Here is a 16,573-nt window from a genome sequence, read left to right on the forward strand (position 1 = left end):
CATCCTCTGTGATGGACTTTACTGGGACTAGGGCTGGCGATTTCACCATCAGAGAGAGGCTTTTCTTTTGGGGAAATGGGTTTCCTAATTTTGGGCAGATTTCAGTACCACTGATAACTAAGATAAGTCAGCTAAATGAAATCATTTAAGAATATCATATCATTTTGTTTGTTGTGTGTCATTGGATGTGTCTGGAATTCTCTTTTCTAGAAGCGGACCCACCACAGAGTGTGGTCTATCAGGATGAGGAGGGCAGATGGGTCACTGATCTCGCCTATTACACACCTTTTGATAAAGAACAAGATTTCAATGTGTCTCTCAATAATGAACTGAACGAAGACTTCCGATCTGGCTGTAAGTGTTCTGATAGCCTCTGCTTTTAACCATTTTCATTGTTTCTGACGGTCTTCTGAGGTTAGTCTGTCATCCTGGTTGGCCACATCAAATCCTTTTTGGAGGATGTGCTTAGCTCCTCACTTGTTTCTCTAGGAACAGAGGCTCACGTCCATCATTGCCCATCACTGGGACTGAGCTGAGCCTTCCCTAATCTAGGATAGTGAGTCACTTTAGCACCTGAGAGCATTAGGAACCTCAGTCAGGTTTGTTAATTCTAATGCCTTAAGCAGGGTCATTTGATGTCCTGTCTCTTTGTCCTCTGTCTGTCTGTCCCCTTCCCTGTGGTGTTACACCTGGCCCTCTGCTCACTCACCTGGCCTTGTGGCCTTGGCTTAGAGATGGAGGGCTGTGTGTCCGTTGGTTTCCTAAGGTGAACTGAGTTGCTTAGTTGAAACGTTGAGGAATAGACACTGGGTGATCACTTGTCCCTGTTTGCCCAGGCTGTGGGTTTATTGGGATGTGGGATTTTTCCTTTCAGAAACTGGGGCAATCCTGGGTGTTGGGACAAATAGGTAGTTCACACCATGATGAATTTATAGAGGGGCTTGTCAGTCTGATGGTTCCAGATGAAATTCCATGCATATCATGGACAACTGCTGTAACTCTCGTGTGCCAGATTTGCAAGGCTGAAATTAATGTGAATCTTATAAAAAGCTTACATTGTAAAGCCCTGTTGGTAAGTTAGGGCAAGTTAGTACCTGATGAAATCAGTTGCAGTAGGAGGTTCATTACAAAAAGTTCCAGAACCATGTACTCTTACGTGCTTAATGCAGATGTGTCATCAGTTCTGTGATGGAAGCTTTCACGTATTTCTTTCAATTTTATTTCTTTACTATTTCATTTTCCTAATTAGCTAAGCTGTATTTATATGCTAGTATTTAATTGAGCATTAGTACAATATAATTATGTAAACTTTTTTTTTTAAGCTGATGCATTGGATTTGATTGCACAAGATGAAGAAGAATTTAATAAAGAACATCAGTTTATGCAGGTTTGTATTTTATTGACATTAAACAACAGTTCAGATTTTTCTTGTATTTAAATGTAGGTAAAATGTTCATTTCTTTCTGAGAATACATAGTGAGAATACATAGATACATAGTATAGAATTATATCTTGATATTCCTTATGTTTAGATAGTTTCTGCCTTTTCCTTCACATACTTAATTATTAATTGAAAAATAAATGGCCTACTGAAATAATGGTTATTAATTCACTTAAAATTGCCTGAATAGGCTTCAAAGATATTTCCATAGTTTTTAATCATGTTTTAAACTGAGTAGTGCTATTTGTTTTTATTTGAAGAGACATTCCTCTCTAAAGATTTGTATCAATGACAATCAGTATTTGATTAAGCAGTATATTAAAGCAATGTGTATTGTAACTTAAGTATTAAAAATTTCTTCTGGACTTCATTACATTTCTTAGCTGCTTAAGCTTGAATTTGTCCAAACTTTTTAAAAATTTAAGTACTTAAATTCCCTTAGTTATATTAGTATGTTATGTGTTAGAAAAACAGAAGGCTTGTTGTAGAAATGAAATGATAACTTTCTTCCTAGGAAGAAAATATAGATGCCCAGAACATGTCGGTTGCCCTTGGAGATACATCATGGGGAACTTCGGTCAACTATGGTCTGCTGAGGAGATCACTGAGTGCCTCAGATGTGGACAGAGATGATGCCAGTTACTTACGTCTGTCTTTAGGGGAGTTCTTTGCTCAAAGGTCTGAAGCTCTAGGTTGCCTTGGTGGTGGTTACAATGTGAAAAGAGTGAGTACCATGTATACTGGGAGTGGTTAAATGCACCGCCCTTATGTACTGAATGCAGTGACAGTGTAGCCAGATCATAGTGTCTTTAAAGCAGAGACAGAATAGGGGCGTGGTGGGATGATGGGAAAACATTTCAATTTTTAGTGGTCGTACCCTTGCTCCAGTCCTAGCTCTGTCTTTTAACTAGTTCTGTGTCATGGAACAATGTATGTAACTCCTCTGTGCCTTAATTTTCCTGTTTCTAGGATGCAATACTGTCTTACAGGGTTTGTGGGTTACTGTGCTGGTGCACTACGGTGTTTAGCACAGCTTCACATGCATGAAGTACCTAATGTTTGTTGCTGTTGTTACGTCCTTGGCTGTGGGAAGAATTCAGAGATTCATTAATTTTTAAACCTCTGGTCTAAAAACATGTTTCGAAATATAGTAGTGTTTTGGTTTAATAGGATGTACGTGTAAAAAGTTTTAAATGCCAGTGTTATTGGTAACTTGTATGAGGCAGGAGGGGAAGCTATGTCATTTCTAGGGTCAGGGCGGTGTCTGAGGAGGGGCACTGTGCTGGTGCCCGACAGGTGGGGAGGAGGCGGTGTGTTTGCAGTGAAGGCCTGGAGATGCCAAGTGGAGCTTGAGTGGAACATTCAAGGAGCAGAGAGCAGGCAGACAGCTCCTGTGAGTGGGGCAGCAGGCGATGGCTGGTGGAAGTAGACAAGGGCCAGGTTGTGAGGGGCCCTCACAGGGCTTGGTGGCATCTCACAGGAACAGGGAGGCAGGGAGTAGTTTTCAGGCCCAGATGTGAGAGGAGCTGGAGGATCAGTGGGCAGAGACTGAGCCACATAGTAGGTGTCACGAAGGCCAGGGAATAGGATGGCAGTAGGAAACACAAGAGTCTAGGGTGTGGGAGTGCCTCCGGAGAATTCCGTGTTGGGACTTGGTGCTGTCATAGTAAGTGTATGCTAAACCTGAACTTCATTGAGAGTGTAATTTGAAACAGTTGGTGAGTTAGAACACTGCCGATTTACAGAAAAATTTGAACTGTGGGTCCTATCTGTGCAGTGAATTAAAAAAATGAGAGTAAATACCTAGGCAGATATTTCTTCCTGGACCGATTGGTTTTGACATTATGAGAGAATTTGAAGAGTAACTGAATTCCTTTCTGAACAGCTGGACAAAACACCAGGTACTGGAAAGATGCATCTGTCACTTTGTGTTAGTTGTGAAATGTTGCTTGGTTCAGGTTGCTGGATCAAAGGAAGAAATCCCCAAGTGAAGATCAGTTGAAAATTGAGTGCCTTTAGTGAATTTGCATTTCAGGCCTGTACTGTGAGAGCTCTGGAAAGAAGCTGGATGGGGAATTCCCTGCCCCTGAGCAAGGTCCCTGAATGCAGACCTTCTGAATGCTTATCCAAGGCAGTAGGAACATGCCTAATCTTAATACAGGTTTTCAGGGACCTATTTATTGTGTAAAATAAAATACCCTTCTAAGTACTGTAAGTTCCAGGAAGGCAGAAAATTTTATCTTTCTTCTTACTGATATGTTACTAACAGTACCTTACAGATAGTAGGTGCTCAGTAATAATTGCTGAAGGAACAATGTGTCGTTTCTGGGTTGTTTTCATTTGGATTTCTTAGTAAGGGCAAATTATTTGACAGTATTCATTCTGATGATTACAGATAGCTAGCAGTAAGGAAATAAAAGGTCCTGTCTGGACTTGTAATGTTCATTTCTAGCAACTTACATTTAAATGAAAAATCAAAATTACTTTGTTGAAATCTGTTTAACTAGTTTACGAGTATTAGGATAAGATAGTCTAGAATTTCTCAGAGGAGTTGAATATAAAGAAAATAATTCACATGTTTATTTTGTAGCCATCGTTTGGTTATTTTATTAGATCACCAGAGAAAAGAGAACCTATTGCCCTAATAAGAAAATCAGACCTATCAAGAAGTAATTTGGGAAAAGAAGTGGCTGATCTTAACCATGGTCTTTTTTCAGGTAATGGATTAAATGAAATTTTTAGTGAACTTTTTATTTAACCTGTAAGTTAGTGGTTGTGTGATCATGTTCTTATGAGGAAGAAAGTATTTGAATTTCTTGAGTATTAGTTACTGATTTGATTTTTATACAACTTCACATTGCCTTTTCAGTTTAAAGCTGAAACAAGTCAGCCAAAATTCACCTAAATCCTTCTGTTAAAAACCAAAGTGAATGGAATATAATTTGTTCAGGTGATCGATCGGCTTAACTTTGGCATGTTAAACTACTGAGTTAATGAATTATAACTTACTATATGTATCATTTAGGTAGACTTTAAAGAAGAGTTTTCAGATTGGGGCGGTGGTAGTATAAATATGATAAATATCTCTGAATATTAAAAGCCATACTTTCATGATTAATATACAGTTATCAAACAGCTGTTTTTTGCTAATATAATGCCTAGTGTATTATATTATGAAATGGTATAAAATGTGCTTTAGTCCTTAAAGAGCTTATATTCCAGAGGCTGGGGAGTGCGGTGGGGTGGTGGGATAAAGAGGCTGTACATAGTATTAATTGACTTTCTGTTATTATAAAGAATTATTCATTTTAAAATTCAACTTGCATATTCATGAAATGGTTCAAAGTGAAAAGTATTAAATGAAGTTGTCAGTGTTTTGCAAGGAAGAGATTAAAATCCACAATCTTCTTCAAAATTTAGGCTTTGAAGAATCCAGCTAAATGAACAATGATACGGTTCTTTGTCCTAGTGACTGTACATTTAAACAGCTTTTATGAGGCTGACTGATATTTGGTATATAAAGATTTCTTCCTTGTTAATTATATTTAGTGGTCATTATCCATGGATTGGGCTTCCCTTGTGGTTCAGCTGGTAAAGAATCCGCTTGCAATATGGGAAACTTGGGTTTGATCTCTTGGTTGGGAAGATCCCCTGGAGAAGGGAAAGGCTACCCACTCCAGTATTCTGGTCTGGAGAATTCCATGGACTGTCTAGTCCACGGGGTCGCAAAGAGTTGGACACGACTGGGTGACTTTTCACCTCATACTTTGCATGGATTGTCTCTGTGACATAGTTTATGGATGTAAATCGAGTATTATAAATTTTCTACAGGAGATTTAAAGGCACAGCTAAGTGAAGAATCAGTTACACTTCAGGCTGAAGAACTGGAGAGTATTTCACAAGTGGATGAAAATGATGTGACATTAACTGCCAATAAAGGAAAAGCAGAGGTATTTTAAGCCTTTCATGAGGGAGAGCTAAAACCCATGTTGTCATAATTTTTTACAAGATCAAGATAAGGTCACATGTAAAAATGTATAACTTTTTTTTTTACTAAATTTTACTACAAGTATCATTTAAATATTACCAGTGTATAATAAATGTACAAAAGAGTTTATAAAACATAAACTTAGTGAGTTATCAAAACTTATACACCCAAGGTCAAGAAAGAACATTGTCAGCAGCCCAGGAGCCATGTTTTTGTCCCTTCTGAAGACTACTTCCTCCTGTCTAACCTCCAACACTGTCACCTGTCCATCTCTTTTTGAACTTTATGTGTAAGAAATCATGTAGTAGCATATATTTTTTCTTTTTTTTTCCACTTATGTTTGTAAGATTCAACTATGATAAGTAGATAATTTTCATTGCTGTATAGTATTCTACTCTGAATATTCTGCTATTGATATATCCTGTCTACTGTTGATGGATATTTGAAATCTTTCTTATATCAGTATGACACTGTTAAGTAGTGTAGTTTTATAGTAAAAGTATGTTGGCTATTTTGTTGTTTTGTTCAAGTCACTAAGTCATGTCCAACTCTTTGTGACCCCATGGACTGCAGCACATGAGGCTTCCCTGACCACTATCTCCTAGAGTTTGCTCAAATTCATGTTCATGATGGGGTTTTTTGGTTTTCCCTATCTCTTCCTTAACATTAAAAGTATCATAAAACATTCAGTTTACTTTATATCAGCCTTGTAAGTGCCTATTGTTTATATTTATTTCCTTGTAAACCCCATAAGAGATTATGATGATGTTGATGGTGATTACTGTTATTACATACAACCAATGTGTATCTCTGATCTTCCATTTAAGATTAATTTTCTTTTGCCTGAAGAATACCCTTACAATTTTGTTTTGTGAGAGACTACTGGTAATGAATCCTGTTTTGTCAGTCTGAAAATATCTTTATTTTACCTTTATTCTTGAAACGTATTTTTGTTTGGTGTATGTTTGTTAACAAGTATGTTAGACTTTTCAGTATCTTTTTCTTTGATATTCTTTCTGTTCTATTGTGTTCTCTGTTACTTTCTTTTGCATTCTGGATTATTTTTTTCAGACTTCTCTTCCAAGTCTGATTCTTTTTTCAGTTGTGTCCAAGTTGTGAAACCTGTCCTTTGGGTTCTTAATTTGTTATTGTGTTTTTTAATTATAGAATTTACATTTAGTTCTTTCTTGATAATTTCTCGTCTTCTGTTGCGTTCTCAGTATCATTGTTGCTTTTCTTAAATATATATGTATGTATTTGGTTATGGCAGATGGGATCTTTTTAGTTGCAGCACACAGGATCTAGTTCCCCAACCAGGGATCAGGCATGGGCCCCCTGCACTGGGAGTGTAGCCACCGGACCACAGGGAAGTCCCTTAATGTTACTTTTTATTCCCTTAAGTATTTTTTAGGTTTTGTTAGATTTGATGTTTTAGATGTGTTTTAGACTCTGAGAGTCCATCGTATGCATGCTCTGCAGTTCTCTTTTTCTGGAATGTGGGACGCATTACTTTGGAGCATTGTGAGGAGTACATTTTTACAGGAAAAGTTGCTGAAATATTTGAGTCCATGGGAGATACCTTCCAGACAGGATTTTTACTTGCTTCTGAGTGAGGAACACCAGCAGTCTTACTTGCTTTTTCAGTTCCTGGGATCGAGGTGTTCGGAGCTAAGCCACCTTTACTCCTCGGGTGTAGCCCTCTGTGGTCTTGTCCTAAAACGTGGATGTTCACTGTGATCACCACCTCTCCCTTATCATTGGCAGACTCTGAACCTGATTTTTGTACTCTTACTCCCTTAACAGCAGCTTTTCTTAGCTTCTTTTTAAAAAATTATTATTTTCTTAGCTTCTTAAGCTTCCTGACGTCTTAGCAGTAGCCCTCTCTTGCAGCAGAGACCCTGAGGAATAGCATCCCCAGGACTGGGCTCACCTCTCTGGGATTCTCTCTCCTCTTGGATTTTGGCCCCATAGTTTTTCATTCCATTTTTTTAGCTGTCTAGTACCTTCTCAGAGTTGTTTTTGGACACGCTGTGTTGTTCTGATTGCTCTCAGCCAGAGTTGGTTTGCATTACTTACTCTACTATTCTTGGAGGCTGAAGTCTTAATTTGTATTTAAAAAATATTAAATAGGTTTTTGTTGCTTTGTTGTTGGTTCCATTTCATTGTTTTACCCATGGCTTCTGTTTCTGTTTTGCTTATAAATAATTCTAACAGTTGACTGAAATTACCAAGAATATACTTGGAGTCACTGTGACTCAGTGGCTTCTCAGTTTCAGTAGTTTAATTTTTTGGTTTACAGTTACTCTCTGATTCAGTTTTAGCATTTAACTCCTGAAGATGTTTTTTAAACAGCTGATGATCAGACCTTGTAAGTGAACTAGTACTCTGCAGTTAAAGTTGATAGCAGCTATTTTTTTTTTCTTTTCATTAGGAGATTCAACTGGTATACCATTAATTTCTTGCTGCTGTTAGATCTTATGTAGCACTTACAAATAAAGATTAATGTGTGCATGTGTATGGAACTGATGTGAACTTTCTGATCTCTAGGACACTTTCCTTGTCAGCAGCAAACCTCAGAGACATACAGATGAGCTGCCCAGTGAGAGTGACTCTGTGCTGAGGATAAGCACCATTGCTTCTGCCATCGCAGAAGCATCAGTGAGCGCTGACCCCCTCCAGCTTGCCACCATGATCAAGGCACTTTCAAATAAAACCCGAGAGAAGACTTGTCAGGAGGATGGTAAACAAAGGCACTATTCTGCCGTGTCTCATTTCTTACCTAATGATCTGGAAAAAAGTAATGGATCCAGCACATTTGATATGGAGAGATACCTTAAAAAAACAGAAATTAGTCAATATGAAGGTGGGCTGGACAACTTTTCAAGAGCTGGTGTGTCTGGTATTTGGGATTTATCTTTGTCCAAAGAACGGACTACACACGACATCCATGTGGTGGACCGGAGTGCTACTAGCATAAGCGTGAGGGAGCCAGAGGTAGACACTGCAGCCAGTTTTTATGGTGAAAGTGGAGACAGCGTGGATCAGGCATCGTTGAGAACAATTAGCTCTTCAAATTCAGTTCTTACAAATGTGGGCGAGAGAGAGGGTACAGCGGTTGATGTGAAGACACATTCCATTGACCACAAATCCCCAGATTCCGGTGATGGTGAAAAAGCTGCTTCCATACCCATTCCAGCCTCTGATAGTTGCTCTGTCGTTGGGAACCCCAGAGTAGCATCTCTGTGGCTGTCAGAAGAGTGTAAAGGCCTACAGGAGAGTAGAGACTACCAGAGGCAAAATGAGTGCATTAGTGAGACAAGTAACAGTGAAAAGCACGTGGCTTTTGAAAACCATTCCATAATCTCACCTAAAAGTCTTGGTAAGTGTCAGAGTAATCGGTCACACTCAAGAAATTGCATGGAGTGTTTTGTTTTGTCTTTTTCTGTCCTCATTGGAAAATATATCCTTCTGATAGATTTGAAAAGTCCCTCTCCTGAGCGCGGTGGACATGGCTCAGAGAACGGCGAGGATAGCTTCCGACCTTCCACTTCTCCGCTGAGTCATTCTTCTCCTAGTGAAATATCAGGAACTAGTTTATCAGGGTAGGTGCTTTTTTTTTTTTTCCCCCAGTAATAAAAATACATGCTCAGTATAGGAAAATTGGAATAAAATGAAAGGGAAACTAGTCACTATAGGTTCATCTCTCAAAGCTAACAATTATATTTTTGTGAGTTTCTTTCAAGCTGTTTTTCTTTGCAAATTTTCATACTCTGCTGTTTTCACTTACAGTAATTCCCCCTATTTAAAAGAAAATTAATGTTATAAACTGCATAATGGATCTGTCATGGTTTTACTTGGTGCTTTTGGTAGATATTGGGGATACTGGATTTTTTTTTTTTTTCCATTTTGATGATACTGAGATGAACAACTTTGCTCATAAAATTTTCCTCTGTGTTGTAACTGATTTCCTTAGAAGTAAAATTACCAAGTCAGGAATAAGAGTATTTTTAGGCTTTCCAGATTGGCAACCTATTTTCCAGAAAGGGTGTTACTGACTTGCTCTTATAGCTGGGTGTGATTAAGGTGTGCATTTCACTGTGTTCTTATCAGCATTTTAAATAACTTAATTTTGGATTTATTTTTTTATCTTAGCAGTTTTAGTTTGTGCTCTTAATACTAATGAGATTGGTAGGTGCTTTTTCAAAGGTTAGGATAAAAATTCTAATATTTTGCATGTTTGAACACAGTCTGTAGATTAACTTAATCTTCAAGTTATAGGAACTTTTTAATTTTTCAAAAATGATGTAAGTCAACATTGCTTCAAAAGTTTACACATATATAGGTATGTGTGTGTGTCCATGGAACTTTGAACAGTCTAAATATAGTGCTTTATCAGATGTGTCTATGTGTATTTATGTATAGATGTGTAGGTGGATGTGTTACAGGATAAATTCTTAGAAATGAGATTGTTGGGACAAAGAGTATATGTGTTCATGTTCCTATTTAAATGAGTGCAACCCCTCCCTAGAGGTTGTGTTGGTCTAGTTTTCCACCAGCAGTTTAGGGAAGAGGCTGCTTTTCCACAACCTCACCAATAGAGTGTTATTAACCTTTTTATTGTCAACAATCTGATAGGTGAAAAAAATACTATTTCAGTGTAACTTTAAATCATGAGCAATGATGAGCATCTTTTGTGTTTTCCTTTATGTCAAATACCTATTTGTGTTTGTTGCCCTCATGGACTATTAGTCTTTCTTTTTTTTTTTTTTTTTTGACTATTAGTCTTTCTTGTCTCCATTTCTTGGATCCCTGGATGTATTAAAGAGAGTGAATGGCCCTTTGTGACATGAATTGTACAGTTCCTAGTCTTTAGAAAGCTTTTCCTATCGTACTTTTTGCTCTTGTGAATTCTTAGGTCCAGCTTACCCACACTGTTTCCCAAGATATGCAAAATCCAGGAACAGCTTGGGCAGCACTTAGTAGGTAACTTGGATATCAAATGTAATTTCAGTTTGTTTGAAAATGTTGAATATTCATGATAATTTCGCTGCTTAGGTAAAATTTCCAGCTTACTAAAATCTTTCCTTAATCATATAAAAGATCTTTTGTAAAGCCATCAAAGAAAGAAGCCGTACATTTAGTTAAGTAAATTTTCTATATGACAGCAGTTTTTGCCTCACAATTGACGTGATTTTTTTGTAAGCTTTATGCTAAAGATGCTTTCGAGTCTAATAAGATCTTTTGAGTCTAGTAACTTCGTTAGGCTGTGTCTCTGTGTTGACTTCATGGCCACCTTGCAGTGCCTTGTCATGCAATGCCCTTTTAGTATTTGGAGTCAAGCTTCCTTTTATCAGAAAGGTTTATTATTATTATTTTTTTAGTTGTTAAAATATTGGTTCTGACCAAATTTTGCTCGACTTCTGCATTTATTTTCTCTTTAATCCTTTCTTTTTTTTCCCCCCCTTTCTTGAGAAACTTGTTAGAGCCACAGGAAGTTGCAAAGCTAGTATAGAGAGACCCTGTGTCCCTCCCCAGCTCCCCTAGTTCTTGCACGGAATCACCACCAGGAACTTGTCCTGGGCATGGTGTGCGGCTAGAATTGTGCCATTTTATCACAGGTGTGAATGTGTGTAACCACCTCCACAGTTCGAGAGACAGAGCTTTTCCCTCACAATAGTAATGCTTCTTTCTTAATTTCTTTCTCATTTTGTTTGCATTTTACATTTCTGCTTTCTAGATTCCTTTCAGTATTCCCTTTATTGTTTCTTAACTCCTGTGTACCTTCCAATATTATCTTGTTTTCTATGGTTTTTATATTTTTAAATTGTATATGCCAAAAAAAAATAAATTGTATATGCTGGCATTTAATAAAAACTAAGTACCATATAAAGACATATCATTATGATTTTTTCCCTTCATCCTGCCCTTTACTGCATGGTCAGAGACAAAATGCCGGGCTGGATGCTCTTACACTTGACCTGCCTGTTTTTGTGTGCCTAAGTAAATAAACTCACTCGTTAAGGGTAGGACACATACTTTAGGGAGATGCTGAACTTTCTCATGAACTTGGCATGTGGTCAGATACTTTGACGACAGCATTGTTGACCCTTTCTAAAGTGACCATGGGGTTGGTGAGCTTCCTCCTCTCCAAGAGTCAGCCACCTGCATCCCCACCACTCAGCCAGGGCCAGATGGCAGGCTTGGTGGGAAAGAAGGTGGTCACAGCAGGTTCTGAGGTTCATTCTGCTGTCACTTGTCCTCTTTGCTGCTGCCTCACGCTCTGTGGGTGGGCATGCCACGTCCTCCTGTCCTTTCTGCTGCAGGACAGCCCTTCCTGCCAAGGCTGAACTTCTGGCTCCAGTTTATCTTCCTGCTGTTGGCCCTGTGCTTCTCCTGTCATCAGTGTAAGTGTACATGTCTGCGTCTTGTAGTTGCTTTTCCTGGGTTGTGCTCTCTGTGCACAGTGGTCTCTCCCTTTGTTCAGTTCAGTCGCTCAGTCGTGAGTGACTCTTTGCAACCCCATGGACTGCCACATGCCAGGCTTCCCTGTCCATCACCAACTCCTGCAGCTTGCTCAAACTCATGTCCATCGAGTCAGTGATACCATCCAACCATCTCATCCTCTGTCGTCCCCTTCTCCTCCTGCCTTCAATCTTTCCTAGCATCAGGGTCTTTTCCAATGAGTCAGTTCTTCACATCTGGTGGCCAAAGTATTAGAGCTTCAGCTTCAGCATCAATCCTTCCAATGAATATTCAGGATTGATTTCCTTTAGGATGGGCTGGTTGGATCTCCTTGCAGTCCAAGGGACTCTCAAGAATCTTCTTCAACACCACAGTTCAAAAGCATCAATTCTTCGGCGCCCGGCTTTCTTTATGGTCCAACTCTCACATTCATACATGACTGCTGGAAAAACCATAGTGATTAGGCAAAACTTTGTTGGCAAAGTAATGTCTGCATTTTAATATGCTGTCTAGATTGGTCATAGCTTGCCTTCCAAGGAGCAGACATCTTTTAACTTCATGGCTGCGTTTACTCTTCTCCCCTGAGGAGAATTCATTTTCTGTTTCCTGTGACCTGTTTCTCCTGAGATGCCCAGAGCTGGGACTGCCTCTTGGGGCATCCGTGCCTGTTTCTTTCTCCTCATCTTCATATCTCTGCATTCTCCCTGTATCATGGAGTAGCCTAGCTATTCAAGTGTTTCCTCAGCATTACTGATTTTCTGCTGTACCAACTATGCTTTTCATGGCTGCCAGTATGAACATTCATTTTGTATTCATTTCTTTTTATTGAAATCCTACTTGTACTTTTTTATTGTAAAATGGCTTTCATGTTTTTAGTCTTTTTTTTTCTTGTTTCTTCCAACTCATTTTCTTTAAGTTTCTTAACATTCACAGTGAAATGTCGGTCAGAACATTGATCTATTGAGTGGCCACATCTTTCTGGTGAGAGCGTGTTGTCTCCTGACCGTGCCACTTGCCAGTACTCCTGCTGCTGGTCTTTAATGTCCAGTCACCTTCTGGCAGGACCAGTGCTGCCTTGAGTCTCTGTGTGGCTGGCACCAGTCTGGCATCCTGAATTTCTCTTCTTTTGTTTCTGTGTATTCTTACAGTTCAGTTCTCATTGCTTGAGGTAATAATAGCCTCAGTGCTTCTGTTCGTTTTGACCAGAGGAGCTAGACTCAGCATGCGCCACAGTACCCAGAACTCTTCTTCATGCCGCCCCATGTTGTCTGTGTGAGTATGAGTGTTTGCGCGCGTGTGTGCATGTATGTGCCTGTGCATACAGAACCCACGTAGGTGCATGACTTTCAGGGCTAAAGGGGGCCTGAAGCAAGTTGGTTAGTATTTTGTTTCCACTGGTTAGAGATTCACTAGTGTTGTGTCAATGCTGTCTTGATTTGGTTCTTGTAAAAATACAGAATTCAAAATAGGATTTTCTCTCTGTATCCATTGCCCACCTGAGTATTCCAAACTTTGCGGAGAGGGGGGGAAGGGGGTGGGAGTAAAATTCAGTCCAATTAATTACGGACTTGAAACTAAGTGGCCGAGTTTGCAGGGGTGCAGCAGCTGTTTGCAAAGGTGGCTTTGATGGTGTTTCCCACCCAGTGTGTCTCCTACCCCTCCTTGAGAGGAAGCCTGGTCCCTCCTCTGTCAGGCTGGCCTGGCTCTGTGCTGGGGATTGATGGAATGTGGAACGTGTATGTGGGATCTTACTATTTATTGCTTACTAACTTTTTTAAACTTAATATATCCTGAACATGTTTCTGAGCCAGTTGGTAGTATTCAGCTGCATGATTTAAAACAGTTGCCCAGTGTTTTATTGTATGTCTGTACCCTAATTGCCATAGCCTCCTTCTCCTATATGACATCTAAGATGCCCTGCTTTAGTACTGATAGTGGTGTGTGACATATCGTTTTAGTGAATCTCTATAGTTAGCCCTGATATTTTCCGCAGGACTCATCTCTTGATGTATAGCCCCTGAGTACAGGGGTTTGGCTGTGCCTGCTTGATGGTCACCCAGGAGCTGTGCCCTTTGTCTCTCAACCATGGTGCAGCTCTGCCCATTTCTATGTACTCATCCACGAGATTCTTGTTTTTGCTTTGCTCTTTGGGGCAGGAGTTGCCGAGTACTCTGTTCGTTGGTCTTTATCACATCTTCATTAACTGTTGAATGGAAAGCTAACACCGTTAAGGTATTGTATATGGAATTTATTAATGAAACTGCCATGACATTTTTTTTTTCAGTAGCTTACCAGATACTTCATTCAATAGGACTATAATTCACAGATTTAGATAATGGTAAGAAGGTGTAATCAAGGGTAAGAAGAGTGAATCCAGGGTTGAGTTGCATATGGTAACTGGGACAGACAGTAGTGAAGGTTGATGGGGTTGTAGGCAAGCAGGAAGGGTTTTCTGCCATGTAGATGATGTTAAGTGAAGGGGTTGACAAGTCCAGACACAGGTATTCTCTCTTCCAGGTGTGCCCTGGAGTCTTTTGGTTCAGCAGCTCATCCACAGAAGCACCCCTGTGAGAGGGAGTCGTCCCAGGTGATGTGTCCGGAGGCCAGTGTCAGCAGGCTGACGTACGTGTCTGAGCAGGAGAGCATCAGTCCCTCCATGGCCTCACGTCGTGGCCTTGACGACCGCGAGGTAAGCAGCTTCTGTCACTTCTTTACTCACACTTACCTCTGAAGTCTTCCGGATGTAGGACTCAGACTTGAATTCAGGCCTGACTAATTTTGGTTCCTCTTTTTCCTTTAAAGTAAGTGTGCGTGTGTGCATGCACACATGTTGTGCTCAAACAGCTACTTGTGCTGGGTTGGCACTGCAGGTACACATATTTAGTGTCTGCCCTCAAAAAGCTCTCAGTCTGGTGGAGCACACAAAGACATGTTGTGCAGTGAAGTGCACTGTGGGAGCTTCAGGAGGCAACGGACGGCCTCAGCTGATGGCGTGTCCAGCAGAGCTCGATGGGGCCTACCTGAAGTCAGGTGTGGGGGAAGAGGGACTCACAGAACACACCCTGCATTTGATTCATGGCCACACTGAATTGTATATGTGGAGAGAAGAAGGGAGGCCAGACCATGATGTCGTAGATGTAAAATTGGGAGTTTGAAGACACTTAATTACTAAACAAAACTACTTGTTTCTGGTTCTATAATTGGTAAAAACAGGGAATGTGGTGGTGGTGGTTTAGTCGCTAAGTCATGTTTGACTCTTGTGTCCCCATGGACTGTAGACTGCCAGGCTCCTCTGTCCATGGGATTTTCCAGGCAAGAATACTGGAGTGGGATGCCAAAAAACAATGAATGCAGATTTTCTAACTCTTAATACTGCTTTTCACGGCTACAGAAACTACTACTCTTATAGCCCTATTTTTTTTTTAGAGTTGTGATGTTATGTAGATCTCTGCTCTTTGAGAGTGTATCAGCATGGTTTGCATTTGTAATATTCATTAAAAAAATTTTTTTTGGTAATATTCATTTTATCTGGATAATTTCTAAACATTTTCTGTCACACAGAGTGATATCACCAGTGAGCTGAGCACCACAATTATCCAGGCCAGTCCAGTTCCAGCTCAGGAGCCGGCTGCGGATAAGTTGAGAGAAAAAAGTCCTTTTCAAAGTAGAGGAAAAGGAGCATTATCGTATATTATCCAGAAGAACTTGGACACAGGAAAAGTGACTGAAACGACTTCTCTGAGCAGCAGACCTGAAGATGTAAAACTGGACTTTAGCTCCAGTAGACTGCCTTCCTCCAAGAGTGAAGATCGGTCACAGACCAGTGCGACGGGTTTGACCTCAGACCGTGGTGACCTGGAGCAGGTCAACCTGGCTCTGCCGAGTGAATCTGGCCTCCACCCAGCCACACTGGCCATACCGTGCCTCCCCATGTCCAGACAGGCACCTGTGCTCGACGGTGGACGCATGACTCCTAGAGACACATCAGCGACTGACAGCGAATTCAGTGGCCAGGGTCCTTACCAGACGTCTGTCCCCAGCACTGAGGGCCGTGGCCCTGCACCCCCGAGGCAGCACATGCCCCCCACAGACCCTGCAGCCTCAGTGCGCTATCCCCTCCCCGTGGCTCCGTGTGCCCAGCCGCACGCTGGGGCACTGCCTGCAGCCAGCAGTGCCACCCTGCCTCGCTGCCGGGCCTGTGGCGCCACCGCCTGTGGGCTCTCCTGTGGGCTCCCGGGAAGCTGTCACCCTGCTGTTGTGGGAGAGCGTGTCCAGCGCTTGGTGACTGCAGGCCTCTGCCTGGGACAGGACATTGGCTCAGGGCTGATGGCCTCCTCTTCCCTTTGTAACCTGTACTCGGACGCCTTCAGTCAGAACCTTCTGAATGCGGCCAAAGTGCTTCCTGTGCAGTCTCTCCATCCAGACTGTGGAATTGAGCCATGGGATTCAACAGTGGTGTCAGGACTTGGTAAGAACCTTTTACTCTGATGCTGCTTGTTGTTGGTTGCTGTTGTTTAAAGGTTTGAATTATTATCTCAATTGGGACCTTAAAACTGGTTTGTTTTAAGGAAGTAATGATTAGAGTGAATTTCATGTGAGCTTTTTTCTTTATCCTGAATTTGGAACATGACCATATTTCTGTGCAAGTGTCCCGGAGTAGCCCTAGAAAAATGTAAAAACGT

General features: G+C 40.7%; 1 protein-coding gene across 6 annotated transcripts in view; it reads left to right on the top strand.

Moving 5' to 3' along the window:
* CEP192 (centrosomal protein 192) overlaps nt 1–16,573 on the top strand; it is a 71,992-nt gene that overhangs the window by 16,636 nt on the left and 38,783 nt on the right. For 5 of the 6 annotated variants that reach the window (XM_043888885.1, XM_043888887.1, XM_043888888.1 and 2 more), the window contains 9 exons: nt 211–354; nt 1,323–1,387; nt 1,956–2,165; nt 4,032–4,158; nt 5,273–5,391; nt 7,977–8,808; nt 8,905–9,031; nt 14,409–14,580; nt 15,453–16,359. In XM_043888885.1, the coding sequence (XP_043744820.1) occupies nt 211–354; nt 1,323–1,387; nt 1,956–2,165; nt 4,032–4,158; nt 5,273–5,391; nt 7,977–8,808; nt 8,905–9,031; nt 14,409–14,580; nt 15,453–16,359 (2,703 nt within the window). The remainder of the gene's footprint in view (nt 1–210; nt 355–1,322; nt 1,388–1,955; nt 2,166–4,031; nt 4,159–5,272; nt 5,392–7,976; nt 8,809–8,904; nt 9,032–14,408; nt 14,581–15,452; nt 16,360–16,573) is intronic. The other variant, XM_043888891.1, reaches the window with a different exon arrangement.

This window comes from Cervus elaphus, chromosome 27 (genome assembly GCF_910594005.1).
Source record: "Cervus elaphus chromosome 27, mCerEla1.1, whole genome shotgun sequence".
NCBI lineage: Eukaryota > Metazoa > Chordata > Mammalia > Artiodactyla > Cervidae > Cervus > Cervus elaphus.